The 20,272-nt window shown below is 39.9% G+C and overlaps 1 protein-coding gene across 2 annotated transcripts in view; it reads right to left on the bottom strand.

Annotated features, from left to right (window-relative positions):
• Positions 1 to 20,272, bottom strand: part of CCNY (cyclin Y) — a 131,130-nt gene that overhangs the window by 53,115 nt on the left and 57,743 nt on the right. For both annotated transcript variants that reach the window (XM_072854652.1, XM_072854653.1), the window contains exon 2: positions 504 to 578. In XM_072854652.1, coding sequence (XP_072710753.1) covers positions 504 to 578 — 75 coding nt within the window. The remainder of the gene's footprint in view (positions 1 to 503; positions 579 to 20,272) is intronic.

The following is a 20,272-nucleotide window of genomic DNA, read 5'->3' as shown; positions in this document are numbered from 1 at the left end:
ACATCGAAACCATAATGAGAGAGGAAGAGAGAACGTTTGGGTAGGACAGGGGTTGTTTTGTTATTAAAATCTAGTACTGAGCTCATTTAAAGTATCACCTATATCAGAGAAAACTCTGGACTGTCGTCTTAGCTAATGTAAACTGGCATTTTCTCAAGAAAATACTCCCCACACATTTCCCAGAAGTTTGGCCTAATGTTCAGAGTTCAAAAAAAAAAAAAACAAACAGTTACACAGAAAATTTTTTATTTACAGAAAAGATTTTAAAAATATAATTACTTTAAGCTTTATCCATATTTGTAGTGCTGATACAAGACTATTTGGACTATTTATTACAAAAATAATTAACTAAAGGTGTGACTTCTTTCAACTCTAACATGATGCCTATAAAAGCCTCTTTGTTTGGGATGGGAATTATACATTAAAAGACTATCACATGCATTCTAACAAAGGGTTTAGAGATAACTGCAATAGCAAATACTGTAATAAATTCAGTAACCTACCATCTGTTTGTGATTTACTGAGAAATATCGTACTGGCCCGTGGATGATCTGATGGGTTGAATTCCATGTTCAAATCTAGAAAGAAAGAAAGAAAGAAAGAAAGAAAGAAAGAAAGAAAGAAAGAAAGAAAGAGAAAGAAAGAATAGCACAAAAACGTTTATGATTATCCAACAGTATACACAGAACTTCTCATTTTTTTTAATACGACCAAGTTTACATACTTAAGCAGCTATTGTAAAACAAAATCCATCTTGAAGCTAACTTTTATATCCTTCTTTGCACAATTGGCTCTTTTTGGCATGCAAATCATTTGCATCAACACAGCTTTGGGATTAGACTTGGATTCTACGGGCTGCTTTTGGATTAAAACAGATAAGGCAGCTTGAGAAGTTTGTATACAAGAAGTCAAGAGTTATCCATTTACCATCAGTTTCTTCCCACCATGCCCCAAAGCCATTGCTAAGCACAGGAACACAGCTTGTTATATGTAACTATAGAAGAATTAAGTATTATAAAACAAATACGCAACCCTCTGTAGATAGATGGGTTTTTACAAGTTAACTCTAGGCCACAGTCTTTTAAATGGTCAAGATTACAAAAACTTGGAACTTTCCTGATACTTCACAGATGAACATATTCCTTGCTGTGGCAACTTCTAAAAAAAAAAAAAAAAAAAAAAAAATCTAAAAAATATTTACCAGGTTAAAGATTCGAATTTATCACAGCTTATACAAACTTCTATGAATGTTATTTTCCCTGTCGAGGTTAAAATCCATGGAATTTACTTGTTCCCCAATTCCACTCAACTACCAATTTGTCAAAACTCTTATATGCCTGTACCCACTTGAAAGTATGCCACGAATAGCACATAATTTTTTATAATTTTCTTGCTCTCTCAGCGTGGCTATCTCAACCTTAGTTCTCTTACATTCTCTTGATCTCTAGATATACGTTCTCTTGCATTTGATGCAGGCATTTACGCGAGACTACGTACGAGCACTGATACGTTTATCTTCTGTGATTATCCCAGGCTTTCTACATTTCTCTCACTCCCCCTTCCATATCTTTGTGAAAGCTCAGCAAAATTGGAAATTAAGCCCCAGGTCTTATGAGAACAAAACAAAGTCTTTTTGCCCAGGGGTCTCCTGCCTACAGCTTTCCCTTCTCCTTCAGCATACTCTCTTCTCCCTTTCCCTTTTATTTACTAGTTTACTAGGTCTTCTACTCCCCTACTTTTTTCTCCTGACTACACACCTCTCTACAAATGTACTTTCTATTTGTATTTTTCCCCTTTATGCTCTCTTGGTTTCCTTTTCATCTCCCTACATTCGGCAGCCCATGAGATGAGCAGCCTGACATGCTGCTGTATCGGGACATAACTTCTGGAATACAGATGATCTTTCTTACAAGGAAGAACCCAGAAACACAGAAGAGCAATTCCTCAGTTGGAAAGGGAGCTTATTATTATCAAACACGCAAAGGAGGGAAAAAAAAAAAAAAAAAAAAGAATTTCAAGGGAAAGTGATGTTGGTTCTCCCAGAAACCACAGTTTGCAGGCAAGCTTGGCGAAGATTCTAGGAAGGCCATCTTACTACTAGAAGTTCTGACCTGAAAGGACTGTGAGTTGGAAAGAATGTTTTCCTGTTACTTTCTGCATCTTATTTAGACATAGAGAAGAAGAAAAAAAGAATCACCCATTGAGATAGATAGTGCTGGTAAAGATAGTTTTCCATTTCAGGATAGTTTTTCCATTAAGTGGAATTCAAGATGCAATTCATTAAGTAAAAAGTAATCAGCATTTTAAAATGACAAAATACATTGTCTTTTGTCATCCTTGTCATCTTTTATCAAACAGCACAATACATCACCATAAACCAAAAAAAAAGCTTTTTTTTTTTCTTATTAAAACCAGTACAGACAATCTTTCTACAAATCTGTTAAAGTACAGGGATGCAAATTCAGTCAACAAAACAGACTGGCAACATGATGCTGAACTCAACTTACAAAACACTTCCCCTAAAGAGACAAGCATTCCTTTCCTTCAGGCCCAGAAAATTATCTGCTCAGGAAGTAATAACAGGCTTACAGTCTGCTTGCAGGGCCGAAAAGAAAGGATAACAAATTGCCACATCTTGCAGACAAGTTGCAACTATTTAAGATTCCTGTGTTATAAAAGGCTCTTATGCATAAGCTGTAAACCAACAGCGGACTTAAAGTCTTTCTGAAAAACGGCATGAACTACCAAAAAGCACTGGCTCTCAGATAAACTGTTATTCTTCAGACAGGAGCTGAAAGAAGTCCAGCAAAATCCAATCTCAGCAGCTGCAGAGGCCAGACCAGGGATTTTGAACCATCTTGGGAGAGGCAGCTACCCACCGTCAGGCAGTGGCCATGGCTCCTCCCCACCGCTGAACCCCACAAAGCACCACGTGTCCTCTTCTCTCCACACCCCTCTTCTCGCATCCTCCCCAGCAACAGCAGCCATCAAACACATACATCTGTCTTTCCCAAACTGCCTGCACAAAAATCAGAGGAGGAGAACATGGGTATGGGGAGCGGCAAAGCCAGCCAGGGCAGGTTACCCAGCGCAAGGTGGCCAGAAGACAAGTGCTGCTGAGAGCGGCTGGCCCTCCACCTCCCTTTGAGGAACAGCATAGGTCTCGTGGGCTTGCAGGCAGAAGAAAGCGCAAACGGTTTGGTGTGTACCTGCAGCTCAATCACTTCCAGCTCCTCCAGGGAGAAGCGTTAAGCAAATCCGAGCCTGATGTGGGACCACACCACTCCATGCCACCACTGCTGGCATACAGGCGCATTCGAATGGATGAAGTTTCACAACAGGCGAGTAGATTTCAGTCTTCGATTGATCTTAGATGTCTTAACTTATTGTATAACTTGAAAAAAAAATGCCTTTTTGAGTTTGACAACAAATTCTTACAAATCTGTCATTAGAAACTGTGTTACAGGAGAAAGAGATCAAATGATATATATATATATATATCTGAAGCTAGTAACTCATCACCAAAGGGCATTATCCATCAAAAGGTTACCTCCATCCTAAAGAAAATATATTCATACTGGTTTAGTGTTATCAGTAGTACTTCCTAGTATTTGAAAAGTATCATGCAAAACAGCCACAATATGAAAGGTTTACCCATTTTGTAATGGAATAGCCAAAGACAAAGAGAGATTTAAACTCACACAAGCAATACTCTACTATTCGAAAGAGAGGAAAACAAGAGCCAGAATTTCCATTATTGAAATCTGCACAAAAATGTTCTCCATTGCTAGCAGTCTGCTCTGTGACTCATCAGAGCCTTACAAAGGAAAGATTAAAGTCAGTACTTTTTCGAACAGCCACCCTGCACTCCAAAAATCAGCTTTTAAAAAAAAGTCACTGTCTCATAGACAGTCCAAATCAAAAATCTTTCACTGCAGATGTTCTTCCAGTTAAACAGATGTGGACTATTTTCCTACATCTTTTCATAGTTCAAAGATCAGGTTTTCTTGGGTTTTGGTTCTAAAGGACTGCTAAGTTATGCAAAATATAAGTCCCATTCTGTAAACACCTAAACAGTGTGATGCCCCATGAAAATTTCAGGGGTTTTGTCTTCTCAGGATTAGGAAGCAAAGGTGTGTGTCTATAAATACATGTATTCATACACATGCATATATCTATATAGATGTATATTTAAATCAAACCTAATTTTTGGTTAGCCAAAGCAAAGTCAGCCTCAGGTACACTGTAGCTAAGAGATCATGTGCCTAACAGAGTTTACACAATTTTGGAGGATTTGGGCAAGACCAGAGAGTTACAAATACATGCAAATGTACTTAGGACTGCATTCTCTTCCTTGCTTAGTAGCATGCCAAAATAACAGTTATTATAATGGGCATTCTGATTTATCACATCAAAATAAATTCACACTCTCTCCAGGAAAAAGAAGCAGATTTTACATATAACTTAATTCCGTATATAACTGTGCTGAAGTTTAAGACAACCACCAGAAGATCACAATGAGATTCACTGTGTACACTGTGAGAACCTTAGTTCCTAAAGCCACAGTAGCTGCCTTCAAATATGGCCATAAAAAGAAGTGAACTGTAAAACAGTTCAGTTTCAGACTTGGGCTAAAGCCCAGGCAAGATTTTAAATCTCAAAACAACATCTTAAAAAGCATTACTGAGACCAAAAATACTGAATACAGCCTCAGTTTGCACTTTTTAAAAGGATAAGAATAAAGTTCAGATGAGTGTGGAAGCAAGCTACAAGAATGACTGGAGGACTGCAGAAAATACCTTCAAATGAGAGTCTGAGTTCAAATAATTTAGCTGATGAAAAAGGAAAACTAGGAGGTGTCTGAAGTTCACATGTACCTTCACAGGGGGAGAAAAATAAGTACTAAAAGCTCTCTCTAACCTAGCACACAACATAACAAAAACAGTGGAAAATGAAAGTAGAAACATCTTAATTATGAACTTGGATGAAAAAAAGGGAGGATAATTAGGCACTGAAGCTCCACACCCAAGGAATTCAACTTATTTTGATGTTTTCCCTTTCCAGAAAATTGCTTCAGCCAAACATCTTTAGGCTTTAGTCCAGCATGAGTATTTAGGCTCAATTTAAGAATAACTACATGCAAGTTACTGGCTTATGATTCATATGCAGGTCAGATCAGATGACCCCAGGGGCCTCTAGCCTAAGTTCTATAAAATCTTCAGAAATACCAATATTAAATTATTAAGCATAAAACCTCAGCAAATCCCAGTGGCACATCTGTAAACTTTCTAAAATTCCACCAAACTCTGCCGCAATTCTTCAGAAAGAGCTACGTTTTAAGACTTGTGGTCAGAATACATTATGCAAAACAAAAAGAGAAAAGGATGAGACTAAATCTTTCATGGCAAAATTTTAACAAAAAAAAGAAGTTATTTCAACTCCTGAGTCTGTTGAGATAGAAATATGCACCACAAGAGGATGAAGGATGGGTGCTGTAGCAACTTCTGAGCAACACGTATCAAAGCTTCTGCCGTGACACAAACAGGGAAAACCAACACAGTTTATAACAGTGCATGTGGGACAGCACAGGGAGCAGGTCTGAAAGTGTGTTTATTCTATCAGAAAAATAAGATGTTATTTCTTTCCTTTTGAACAATGAAAATTGGGCAAGTTTGCACTGCCAAAGCTCTGATGCTGATTCCATAGCAAACTAAAGTCTAAACTGAGTAAAACATTTGCTTTAGACTTAAACAGTTCTGAAATAATCTGGTAAAATTACTTTCCTTCCTTCCCTTCACCCCTGGGACCACAGGTTATCACTGCCACTGCACAACCACCATCATTAAGGAAAAAGATAGTGTCACATTAATTTAATGACCTATCACATGCTTAAAAATTAAATCAATCCATGTTTCTTCTTCCCAGAACGTATTTTTTTTCTTAGTTATTTAAAGGGACTTCAGGTAAGAATAGAACAGAGCTGTCCAGGTGTGCTGGTTTTGGCTGGGAGAGAGTTAATTTTCTTTATAGTAGCTAGTATGGGGCTGTGTTTTAGATTTGTGCTAAAAACAGTGTTGATAATACAGAGGTGTTTTAGTTGTTGCTAAGCAGTGCTTACACTAAACCAAGGACTTTTCAGCTTCCCATGCTCTGCCAGGTGCACCAGAAGCTGGGAGGGGACACGGCTGGGACAGCTGACCCCAACTGACCAAAGGGCTATTCCATACCATATGGCGTCATGCTCAGCATATACAGCTGGGGAAGGAGAAGGAAGGGGAGGGACGTTCAGAGTGATGGCGTTTGTCTTCCCAAGTCCCCGTTAGGCGTGATGGACCCCTGCCTTCCTGGAGATGGCTGAACACCTGCCTGCCCATGGGAAGGAGTGAATGAATTCCTTGTTTTGCTTTGCTTGCGCATGTGGCTTTTGCTTTACCTATTGAACTGTCTCTGTCTGCACCCATGAGTTGTCTCAATTTTACCCTTCTGATTCTCTCCCCCATCCCAGCGGGGGGGAGTGAGCAAGCGGCTGCGTGGGGCTTAGTTGCCGGCTGGGGTTAAACCACAACACCAGGGCATGCCACAGAGGAACTGCAGCTGGCCAGGCACTACAAGAATCAGTTAACCTCTCTGCCATCTTTTCTCCACCCACAACCTGACTTTACAGAGCAACTGCCTGGTATGGCCTGGTGGCTGGAAAACAACAAAAACACCACAAAGTTGCTTATTGAGACATGAAAAGGATGCAAGCAACAAGCAATGTCTGATTAAACCCTACAGGTTTCCAGGAAGCCTGTCGAAAGGGAAGAGAGAACAAATCGCCACGGGAGCAGAGGGAAAGGGAAGCCCAGGTGACCCGAGGAAGGGAAAGGCTTGCACGGAGGCATCAAGGGCAAGGCTTCTGGTGCACCCTGAGGCGGGTGGGGAACGGCACGGCTGTGCCTCCCTCGCCTGTGCCACCTCCACGGTACCGGCGGGACCCGAGATGTTATTTCTCCGGCTGGCAGAAAGAGTGAAGCTGTTGCTCCAGCTTTCCGTGTACCAGCCCGTACAAATGAGGTGATGTCATCTGTGGGAAGAGAAACAGAAACAGTATTCTCCAGCCACAGACTGGGAGATAAGTTTCCTCAACAGTGAACCTAGAAAAAATGCTGAAATAAATTTCAAAAGTCTCATTGCACCTTATGCCTTTCTGCCTCTCTTTCACTCTGGTGGGCTGCTCCCCTCTACTAACAGCAATTAGCCATTTAAACATACAGTAATGAAAATATTCCCTTAAACATTATTATGTTGTTATAATTCCTTTATAATTGCTATAATATATATTATAAATGCTATAATATAGCAGTTGGTAAGAGTTAAATGGGTACCTCAGCTAAGAGCATCTCTCTCATCTGTCTCTAGTCAAATGAAGCAAAAAATCAAATATTACTTTAAAAAGAACACAGAGCAAAGAAACAAGACTGAAGAAAGTAATATCTCACCGTTATTATCCATTTTCTTAGACTTCATTTTTATTTGAATTCACCATGATTTATGCAAAGGAGCTACGATACAATCTTACATTTGGAAAACCGTATGACTAAATCTAGTACTAAAGTTTCCATTTGAGACTTCTGTACATTAATGTCTCCAAAACGTGGGATGCGCCAAGCACTGGGACTAAAATAATTCACTGGTATGAATAAATAAATAAAGCACTGGGATGCTTTCTGTTCAGAAGTTTTTACAGCTTTCAAGCCGAAATAAGACTGAATTGTATAGTCTGATTTCACTGGATAATAACAATAACTGCATCTGCTTTTCCACTAAAGCTTCCAATATGGGAGATCCACTACTGGAGGTTTCAGCTCATGCCACTCAAACATCACACAATCGCAGCATGAAGATTTATCAGTATCAGACCACAAGATTTATCTGTACCTTTTTACAGTACTTATGCCTAGTGTAAGCAGCACTAATCTACCCCAAATGAAAATGCCTCTCAGCTGTGTTACTGCCTGCAGTATTCTTGTAAGAACGAATGTTAACAATGATGCTCCAGTACACTGTAACAGTGATTATGAAAAGAAAGTTGGAAATTGGAAGGCTTTCAGGAGGCAATTGGCTGGAAGGGTAAACTCCTTCAGGTTTGGCTGGGTCACTGGAAAAACCTGGATATGATCTTTGCTACCCTGGAGCTACGCTATTCTCTGTGTACCATTCCAAGCAAATGACGGGCACAACATTTCTCAGCAGGCTCCTATTACACGGTGACTCTGTTCCAGGCTCTGCTCTAATCTTGGTCTTCGAGGGAGACACACAGATAGTTCATCAATAAAAGGAGCCCTCTGTGGCAAATAATGCTCGTTTCTGTACAGTTATTCCTGCCCAGTCAGCCACGTTACAACATGGAGCAGTTCTCATGGACACAGATGTATTTATTTTCTCTTCTAGAAGGAAAATACATATATTACTTTTCACAGAACAAGGCTGAACAAGGTTTGTATCCAGGATTTTTAGTTTTGTATCATTTTTCAGGATTTGTGTTCCATTTCACAGCAGTCTCTCCCAACTAACTAGACACATCTCAAGAGCAAGTTAAATCATCTGACATTACGTGGTATGTAAGTCTCTTTTTTAACATCTCCTTATATTTAGAACACGAAAGATACCAATTAATAAATCTTTTCCCTCTCAAATTCATCTCGTGAATGTCTTTCAGATATTCCAGTACTGCATTTATTATTTTTTGCTTTAACTATAACCAAAATTAAGTTCAAAAGTTTTATTGATATATAAGATTGCAGAAGATAAACAAACAAACAAAAAAAAGCAAACACATATCCACTACCACCCACCCCACCCACCCCCACCCACCCCCCCCGAAAACAGAGAGGAAAAGACAATTTCTCCACATTATATGAAGAATTCAGCATGGACTTTGAGAGCAACAATTCTGTGCTGCTATTAATTCAGGAGCATCCCACCGTTAAACAGAATTGTCCACTGTAAAAAGTGCCTAACGCAAAATATATGGCTGTGCATATATATATTTACATCACACTCAAATACTGCTTCCCTGGCTTTTGAGTATAACATGAAGCATGATTCTTCATTACAGTACCCTAAAACACCTGAAGTGTAAATAAAATAAAATACAATAATGGAATGAAGAACATGGTCCACTCTAAAACCCAGTTCTTTATGTCAAAGTATCTGGACATAAAGAACGTCACTTTGCCTTCACTTATTCGAGTGGAAATCTAAGGCCAGCAAAGAGAAGCAACTTTTCAAATACAGTACCTTTAAGATGCTCCAGCAAAACCAGTTTCCTGTTAAAATCAGCAAGAGTAATGACAAGCACGCGCACGTGCCCCTTCCTTCCTGCCAGCGTGCTCAAGACATGCACAAGGGACACGGATAAATATTCAGTTGTAAATTGCCCTCCCAGAAAGCCCCCTGCCAATGTTTTAAAGAGAATTAAATTCTTTGTTATTAAGTGTTCAACAGAATCCAGCCCAAGAATCACAACCGGACCCAAAACTTGTTCCTATGCAGGATATCCAGGGATATCAAGTGGACATGTGCCAGAATACAGACAAACTGACCCCAGAGATAAGGGACAACATTCCCCCCGACATTACCAGTTTTCATGAACAAAAATTCATTCTAAAACTCCATTTGCAGTATACAGAGCGTATAAACAGACTTTTAGAATGAAAAAATTGCATTGGGACAGCAAGTGGAGCCCTGCGAGTCCAACACACGTAGGAGCTCACATTGCTTCTGACTCCTTGGCATCGAGTAGGAAGCAGGTTTCAGCCCAGCTGAGTCAGGGAGCAGAGCAAGACCCAGCAGACAGAGCAGCCCTCGAGACGTCTCAGGTCTGCAAACAACCACCTTCCTCAGCTCATCTGGATGAACACAGTCAGGGAAGCAAAGCTGAAGCCAGGCAAAGCTGGGCTAAGGCTTCTCACCAAAAGGCAAGGAAACACACACACAACACTTCAGTTCTGCTGCTGGAATACAAAGTTGGGGCAAGGCTTTCCATCATTTTTTCAGAAGCATGGTCTGCTCTGAATATTGTAAGTAATATAAGCAATAATATGAAGGCATTATTCCCACAAAACCTTTTTTTCAATAATCATACATGATATGGTTGCCCTCAAGTCATGCAAGATGGAAAGGAACTACAGCGCACCCTTTAAGAAGAGTCTCTTGCTTTGTACTTCTGCACTTTGCTGTGCATATCCCATCATAGCCCATTTTCTCACGGCCGACCTTTCCATTTTGTTACTAAACACCGCTTTTTGGCACTTGCGAACACGGTACTCAAGTTCCCCAGTTCCACCTTCTCTCTTAATACCCTCTTCCATGGAATGAGGCAGAGCCGGCTAACGCATGCTAGATGTGATTGCAGCGGCACGCATCCCTTCAGGAACAGGGGCTGGCGTCTCTTCATCCCAAGTGCATTTCTATGTAAGGCAGCAGAACGTCACCACCTGGACTGCTTCGCCACCTCCTTCCAGAGGCTTTTACGAACACCCTAACTACTGCCTGCCTTTGTCAATGTCACTCGTGCCCCGCTTACGGCACGTGTAGCAAGAAAAGGAACAAAGCTGCTGTCCTATTAACCTCAAACTGAAATTTATGCTTTTGTCTAATGCCCCAGTGACACTGAGCACCATGAACGCTTTTTCCTTGACGCGTTTTTACTTAACATATAGGCCACTTTAAAATGAATTTACTCTGCCCCATTAGATCCAAAGGTAGAAAGAATGGAATGCAAACAGTTGTGAAAGACACTTTAAAAAATTATTAATAACTTTTAAAAAATCTTATTTTTCTTCCTATAAATGTATCAAAAATTACATTATGATTCACTTATTCATTATGATAATCATTGAACATGATACATGTGAAATCTTTTACAGATATAAACACAGTATCATTACAGACCTAAACAAATGATACCAGCTGTTGCAATACCAAATTATTTTACTTGCCATTTCAAAACATTCTAACAGTACTACCATGCTCTCCACCAAGAGAGGCCTCAAGCCATCAATACCGCAAGTGAGGCTGGCTGTGATCCTAGCCACCCTTGCCACGAAATTAAGCCAGAGTTTAGCAGCTGGCAGGGAATTATTTGTCACCAAGTCAAACACACAATACCAGTCAGAAGAAGTGTTGGGTTAGCCTACAGTACAGTGAACCAATTTTACTTGAAGACACAGATCAATACAAAGTCACCAGGATAATCATCATCACCATACCACGGTTGAGCTGATGTTATAAACTTGAATCTTAGATTGAAGCATTATCTGCAGCTTTGCACCGAGGTGTATGCATTTCACCATTCCTCAAAACACAGACGTTATTGCCACGCGAACCATTAAGAAACGGAATGAACTTAAGGATGTTCTGCAAATCACAGCACAAGAGTTTGAGCTGTAGCTCAACTCTTTATCTGGAAAAAAAGTAACTTCATAATAGTGACTCAAGTTCTGAGGAGCCCTCACACCAGCCCAGCAGAGCAGGTCAAGCTTAACCTTCCTCATTCCCTTACAGAAACGATTTTAATAAATGCCAGTGAAAATGGCACCTTTCCAGGATCTCTTCTTTTTCCTTTTGCTTCCCAATGGAGCTGTGTGACCTAAAGTTAAAGTATTTATCAAACAGCTAAGAGGTAATCCATGAAATAAACACAGAAAAACAATCTGTTCTCATTTCTCAGAAAATTTAGTGCAAGAGTATTATAAAACACTTGTAAGGGTACATCTGTGACTTCAAGGGCAGCAGTTGCTTTTTTAATATGCAAAAATATAATTTGCAGTCTTTTCTGAGGAACACCACAGGATACTTGGTAAACTGCAATAATAGGCTTTCAATTTTTCCCCTGCAGATTTGTATTCACATGGCAACCAAATTACCATGCTACCAAGATACAGTGTTAAAATCAGTACTATATGCAGATTGTCACCTAAAACTGAAAAGTGACTGACATTAAATTAAAAACCTCTCTCATCACTGAAACTCTACATTTGTGCATGTATGCAAAAGCCCATAAACACATCCAGCTAAAGCACATATGCATGTATATACACACGCCTGAGCCACTGAGCACTTCCATTACTAAGCTGTAGTGCTGTCCCTAAGCCCAGGAGGCTCAGTCTCCTTAAAGTCTTCTTGCAGAACGCATACAATATAGCTTGCTCAACATATATCCACTTCAGATGCAGCCATGTAATTCTTGCCCAGGCTCCAGACACTATAGCTTCTGAAACCTAAAAACCTGCGACCGCCAGGTATTTTGTCCATCCTCAAAAACCCCTTAACTCGCACTCAGATGTCCTATACACCAGGCAAAGAAAAAGGAGCAAGAAGAGGGGAAAAAGATACATTAAACTTTGAAGAAAACAGTTGCAGATCTTTAATTGACATTTATTCTCAGTCTTTGATTGAGTTCTTTAATTTACATTTGTTCTCAGCAGAGACAGCTCAGAATCATTAAGTGCTGATCTTGGAGAAGCACCTTATAACAATTGAGTATGTTGCAAAATTGTCACGGTAGGAGGTACCATTTCCAGAGTGACAAAAAGCAGTATATTGATATCTTGTTATTTGCTGTGAATTTATAATGATCTAGAACACTGCCATCCATCTTCATCATGATTTACCATAGTACTCTGAATATGTGAATAGCTCTAAACAGCCATAGAAAAGTCTTAAATATTTACTTTTAAATCAAAATCATACAGAAATGGTTGGTTCTTGTCCCAAACAGGGACTTGTTCCCAAAATCACATTGGCTCAATGCCCAGGACAAGTAACATTCAGTCCCAGAGCAGTAATTAGTTTCAGATCCAATATCTTGCAACTCTCTACCTCTTAATATGAGCTCTGGGCAAGTGAAAAAGGGATAAAAGCAGTTTCCTATTTGTTTTTCTCCCAGTCACGTGGACACAGCCACTGCATATAATATCCAAGTCTTGAGGCTGACCTCATCAGCCGCAAGTAATGCAGCCATTCTAAATTCAGGCAGATAAAACCTTACCAGATCAAACCCAGAACAGGGATACCTGTGCTATTGGTAAGAAGGGGGAAGGTCACTGTGAAACTGCAACCCAAAAACATGTTGCAGAGAACACACTCAAGGTTAAATTATGTACAGCACAGACAAAAAAGTTGAAGGGGGTACTAGTATTTCCATTACAGATGAGGAACTGAGGCAAAGGAATAAAGTCAATGCATCACTAAAATCCTGGTGCCATTTTGCACTTAGTCCACACCTCTGCAGATCAGACTCCAATCTATGTAGTTAGCCAGAAAAAGAAGAGCACATACTTAGGGACCATAGGCCCATCTTGTCCAATCTTCATACTGCTACTTTTAAATGCTGAATTCAGAGCTAGCCACCCAGTTGCCCTACAGTCAATAAAGCATGCACTTTTAGAAGTGCCTTTGTCCTGTGGCTCTTTGCCCAACCATAAAACAAAAATTTGCAATAGAACAGATGCATCATATTCTAGGCGTGCTGGCCCTTTATCTTTCCTGACACATTTCTTGACAAAGGTACCAGGGAATTAATTCAAAATATACATAAAATAAAGCGCTGCACTAACCCGGTCATAGTTTGCTATAGCCTGCTTCTGATCATTCACATTGACACTATGTGCTGCTTATTTATTAAGCAGTAGCTTATTTCCAGATTATGGGAATTGTTCCATGTACCAAGGCTACAGGAAAGATACATGCAAATGTCAGACGCTATTTAATGTTAACACTTTTGGACGAACATTTCCTATTACTGCCTGGCAGGGAAATGCTAATTTAACTCACCAAGTTCAATTCTTTTGAGCTATTTTTGACTTAAATAGCTCAACACTTTCAAATGTTCATTGCAGAATTCAGACCTGTGCTCAACCCATCAGGCAGATACACTGAAAGCAACAACTGTGAATTGCTACCACAGAACAGTTAAAATCACCTCATGTCAGTCTACAATACTGCTTTCAGAGTTGCTATGACAAAAGAATATCAGAAAAACAATATACTAAATCAGAAAAGATAATACCTAAAGCAGCACACTAATCAATGATTTCATCAAGTCTCCTCCAAGACAACCTGCTGAGGGAATCTACTGACAGGGAAGAACAACCACATGGTTAGCAATTTGTACTCCTGTCAGGAATGCATTTAGTCACACCACAGATTAAATGTTCAAGCAATTGCTAAGCAGACGTGAAATTTTCCAATAGGCCTATGTCTAATCTGCCAATAAAAAAAATTAAATACAGTGACTCATTTCACTCAGGACAGCAGCTCCTCACTTCAAATCTCATCAGAGGTTTTTTTATTAAAATGCGACAGACAGTTGACATCACAGGAGAGGTTTTACTGGCAAGTGCAGTATGTATAGAAGCAGATACCCAATCAAACTCTGACTGCCCTTTAAAAGTGAAAAAAAATACAAATTCATACATTCAGGAATCACCACATAAAATGAACATGTGGTATTTACCTGAAGGTCCTACTCTTCTGAAGAACTTACTTTTAACAATAGCATCCTGATATTTAAAGTACCTGGATACACAGAGGGAAAGTCAAGCAGATTTTTGTAATGGGACATTATGTCTCTCAGACTTTCTGAAGTTCCTTGAAGGAGTAACAAACATTTGCATAATGATACGACCTACCTGGGCTTCCAAAAGGCTTTAACAAGGTCACCTGCTTCTGAAACTAAGCAGACGTTCAGTGCTCAGGAAGGCCAGGCACAAATTGCTTAAAAGATGGGAAATAAAGCACAGGGTGAAATGGTCACTTTTCAACAACTGTCCTCTGTTGTTTTTCAACACATTCAAAACCATGAAGTGAATTTAATAGGACTGCAAAGTCTGCAGATGATAGGACATAACATAGCAAACTAGCATCAGCTATAAAGCCTATCTTAGTTACTGGTCAACAAAATGGCACATGTAGATAAATGCAAAAAACTGGGGCACATAGGAAAAAAAAAAACTAAATTAATGTTCAAAATTATGAGCTTTGAATATTCCTACTCAGGAAATATGCTGTAGGAATTGGGAACAAATGCAACTAGTACGGACAGATTCAAACCACACAAAAGGAGGAGGCTCTTCAGCAACTTTAACGCTGTGGAACTACTTTCCACAAGACACTGAAGTTCCTACAGTTTCACAGAGTTCAAAAGGGACTAGACAGGTTCCTGGAAGACAAATTCACTAAGAATTGCAAAGTATATAGCAACTGCTCAGGAAGTTTCCAAGGTGCAATTTTAGGGCAACTAGTTGTTGTGAAGATCTATTGTTAGGTTTCTCTGTTTTGTATTCTGCCGTCGGCTCCTGCAGTAGAGGGGACAGAGGGCTGGGCAGAACTTCAGTATAACCAACACTGCTCACATTAAAATCCTGTTATATTGTAATCTGATAAACTAGAAAAATAAACAGCTTAAATTAAACCAAATCGGTCCTTTGTTTTTGAGAGCTACTAAAAATATCTGAAGTAACTGAACCCAAAGCAGGGAATTTACCAGACCAGCATGTACTTTTTAAGCAAGGAGAAAAGCTGTCATAGCCTAGTAGTTTAACATTAACTAACTAACACTGCTGTAGTTCTGTCAACTTTCCAGAATCAGATTTACTGCAGCATATGGACTTTCATCCTCAGAAAGCACCGACCAGACATGCATTTGTCTTTCTGCTAGCTGATGTTCTGGAAAGCAGAGGGAAAGGGAGGTACTGAATGCCGTGCATCGGCCACAGGAACCAAAATACAGATGAGTCAGAAGTGAAACAAGTCCAAAGCAAATTTTCAGTAAGGGTCCAAATATTCATCTGCTCCAGGCCACGCTACCGCTCCAGTTAACTCTCAGGTCAGTGGACTGCCGTGTTCCAGTTTTTCTGGTTGGAATAATGCTCATGTCCGATCTAACACTATATACATGTTGATCCACTGCAAATTGCCTAAGGATCTGGACCCGTCCAGGAAGAACTGGTCACTAACTTTCTTTTTCCTACTAGTGTATATTTAGACTGAAGCCATATATTAAAAATCATACATTTCTGATTTGTAAAACAATGACTAGAGTTGCTAGTTCTGCAGGAAAAAATGTACAGTACTTTTGGGTAAAAAGGAACAGAGGCTTTAGGTTTGGGGTTTGGTTTTTTGGGTTGTTTTCCTCCACATGCCACTTTGAAAATAGATTAAACGCAGAGGATTTTGTAGGCCCTTGCTATCTGTGAAAGGAACACAAGAGGGATTTCAGCTTTCATCTGGGTTGCTTTGCTGACTATGGTCCCTATGTTTTGCAGTGGGCAGCTGCTTCATATATGTGAAATAGCATGAGAAACAGGAAAAGAGAGTATGAAATACACTAAAGAAGAGAAACTTAAAATCAGAAATAGGAAAAAACCGAGGCACTATACTGGACAGGCAACACCGCGTAAAGCACAGGGAAAAGAGAAGTTGCAACAGCTACTAAGAGAAAATACCTGAAGTGCCTATTCAGAAACAGGCAGGGGAGACAACCAAACCACAAGAAGGCAAGGCAATGGCTCATGAGTTAGCATCTAACAGCTTTTGCGGAGCACTTTTGACTGGTATTTATTAAACATGTTATTCAACACATAGCTTATAATGCATTTATACAACAAAGCAAGGTTTTGAAAAAGCCTTGGCTGTAAGGAGGGACTGCATCCTGACCACCAAAGAGCCAACACCAGAAGCACATCACTGCTCAGCCAGAGCCAGAGAAACTTTTAACACTTCAGTTAACGCAGATCAAAACTGGTGCTGCTGTTTGCACACCCCAAGAGCTTGGTGGAACTTTTTTTTGTGAATATTTTTCAAAATACCACAAGTCCACATTCTAAAAATTAACAGGTTTTGGACGGAGAGAGATGTTCAATGTAGTGTTTTCATTCTGACACACACTTTTTAAAACAGAGATTTCCCACGTTTTGTAAATCATGACCATTGCCAGCTAGACAGACAAATCACAAATATAACAAAACAAAAAAGGTTTTTTTCTCTTGAACTGTGAGGTCTAAATGTTCCCTCACTGCCTTAAATTTCTTCAAAAATGTTGGAAGGTAAAATGTTGTCTTATGATTTAAAGACCTGACTGGCCCCTGCCCACCTGCAAAAAGACAAGAGGGTTGGCAGGTGCCTGCCCTTCATTGCGTCCTACTTGTGCAGAAAAATGTCTTGACTGACCAGAGTTTCACCTACTGCCTGTGTTCAGTTTGGATCCAATCTGTACTTCATCCTCAGCACCCCCCACAAAAATCCCCTGCTACTTTTGCTGTAATAATGCTGCAAAATTTGGCAGCTCCCAGCCTCCTTTTATATAAGGAAAAGAATTAATTTCACTTTGCTGTTTGTACTTTGTCCTAGCGACATGAAACACACACAGGATTTGATTATATAATCTCCAGATATGTGGGAGGGATTTGGAGGCTTGCCTGAAAACCTGCTACTTCTTATGCATTCAAAAGCTCAACAGCATGTTTTCCCAAAGTACACAGCCATGTAGCTGAAATCACAACTGGGTTCCTTCACTCTATATCATCAAACACATTACCAAAAAACCAAAAGCTGCACAGGCAAGACAGTAAAATTTAAAAAATTAAAAACTCATAGGACATCTATTCAATAACTTGGGCTTGGTCCTGTCGTAAATGAGAAGAGCTCCAAAGAAATTAATGGATTTACACCAATTTACACTACCCAAGAACTTAAGTGGTTTCAGTCCAAATACCAGCAGATCAGTCACCGTAAAATACGGCCATCAGAATTCACACCGACATCACTGTTGTTGGAAGCTTCTCCTGAGAATCTGTGGACCGGCTGAACCTTAGCCTTTTTTCAACAAACACTCAGGCACATAACACACCAGCAGTCCCAGTGACAGCCGTGCTAGACAGGTCTTCCGGTTCCCTTTACCTATCACTCTTCAGTGTGCCTTGGTCTTAAGGCAACTGGAAGTCTTCCAGATAGCAATGAAGTCAGTCTGTTTTCACTGACCAGCAGTAGGCTGAGATTTTCAAAAATACCACAGAAAAAAGTTTTAAAATTCACTTTTGCAATATTGAGGAAAGTTCCAATTACTCTATTTGAAGACTCATGAAACTGAAGAAAAATACAGAAAAGAAAAGGTTCAACTCGACATATTTTTACAGCACAAGTGCTGGCAAGGTGAATCTTGCTGAAAGGTATCAGACTTTGAAAAATCATTAGCATCACCTTTGTTTTCTGTTTTTCAACATTTACAACTTGATGCTGTCTCCGATCTGTCTGACTTCAAAGGCAGAAAATGATCTGTCCTCAATACAATTATATCTGCATACTGAAAATCACTTTATGAGTGCTTTTAATTTTGACGTTTACCTTACATTTCTTCTTTGAGATATGGAGATGAAAATCCCACAACTGGACGCCAATTTTCTCCCATATAAATAAGTGGAAAATAGCTAATCTATTCCTGAAGTCCTTTTAAGATCTTAGTCACTTTTCACCAACGCTGACAAGAGATGCCCTAAATTATTTTGATCAACTGAATATGGAAATATATTCTGCAAGTTCACAGTACTTCATTTCTCCAAAATACCAGGATGATTGAAGAAACAGCAACAATTTTTGAGACACCCATCTCAAAGGTTTGCCATGTGCCTCGTGCCTTGGCTTTGGGTACGTACGTTGTATTCCACGGCACCCGCATGCCATCAGCCACCTGGTATTGTCTGGTATTGTCTTTTCTTCATTTCTGGTATTGTCTTTTCTTCAGCACAATGAAGGGAAGGTTGTCATTACAGTTGAGGCAAAAGGCTGGGACTCCTGAGAGTCAGGGTAAGCATCCAGCTCTGCCACAAACTTCCTATGTGAATTTTCATAAATAATTCTCCTGGATTCCTAACCTTGGTGTATTGACTCACTCACACTTTTAAACCTTTTAGAAGAATGATTGCTTCTTGCTGTAAGTATGTCACATAGCACCTCAAGGCTCATATAGCAGTCTGTAAGAGACTGTCTGCACTACAGCAATGCAAATTAATTTCAAATCAATAGCCATGTGTAATGATTCAGGGGAAGAGTTTACATAGAGCTTATGAAAACTTCCAGATTTTAAGAAGTTGCTACTAAGAAAGCTGCCATATCTTGGAGTGCCTTAGTCTATCCTTTCTAAAGAGGACCTTAGCATGAACCCAGCAAATTAAGATGACTGACTAAAACATCTGTACTTAAACCAAATATTTGACGGACTAATGAGAATGGTTGAAAAAGCTACCTTTCTTAGCTGTCTAAGAAAATGAGTTTGGGGACTGGAAGATACCAAATAAGGCACAAGGAGAGAGCTGATACAGGCAGGCTTTGGGCAGGTTTGAGATGGAGAAGGGATGAACATGGGTGCTCCTACAAAAGAATCCTGGATCTTCCAACCAAGCCAAAACAGTATTCCAGAAGAGGAAACAGAGCAGAGGGTATACACTTTTGCCCTGTGTGTGTTTTACACTACTAAGTAAATACCAGTGATGTCCTAAAATACTTTAAAAGTATAGGGTGACACATAACACATGCCTATACATGCAGTGGATGCCCCAGAAAGCCAGTATGGAGGGAGATCTGGGACACTGGAGTGTTTAAGCCCCCAAATACCCTGGAAGTTAGCACAGATCTGAGAGTTTAAGGCAGTCAGGATGTAAAGCTCCATTTTGTGACAGGGTAACAATAAGGCTAAAACCAGGAAATCTTGCAGACGTGCCAAGAAAGAAACAATACCATGGCCTCCTGAGACACAGAAGGCATAGCAGATGTCCCAGCACTGCTGCGACCCTGAGACCGAGAGCAGGCTGAGAGGCGTGCAAGCAGACTGGTGTCAGCTCCACCGACCTGATCAGCCGGATCAGCTCTGGAAAAGACAGGACACTACAAATCAAGATTCCTGCATTTCTGCTGTTGGGTGAATCCATCATCACATGCATAAGTTTCCACTTTCTGTTTTGCCAACACTCTGCAAAGAGCAAGCACGCAAAGAGCTGCACTTACGGTTTAAGTAACCATACAGGCAGGCCATGTTGGCCTACTCCCATTTTTTTTAACTTGTGAGACCAGAACACAGCAGAAAAAACTGTTCTGTATTTCCCTGAAAATCTAACAGGATTACGTCTTTTTCTTCTGATAAGCCATGAGCCAATTTTTTTCACTTTTGTTCTGAGTTTGTCACGTTAGTGTCAGAAGAATCATATTTTTTACTAACAGAGGGCATCCCTTC

The sequence above is a fragment of the Ciconia boyciana genome, chromosome 2 (genome assembly GCF_034638445.1).
Source record: "Ciconia boyciana chromosome 2, ASM3463844v1, whole genome shotgun sequence".
Taxonomy (NCBI): domain Eukaryota; kingdom Metazoa; phylum Chordata; class Aves; order Ciconiiformes; family Ciconiidae; genus Ciconia; species Ciconia boyciana.
This window is presented reverse-complemented; position numbering and strand designations above follow the sequence as displayed.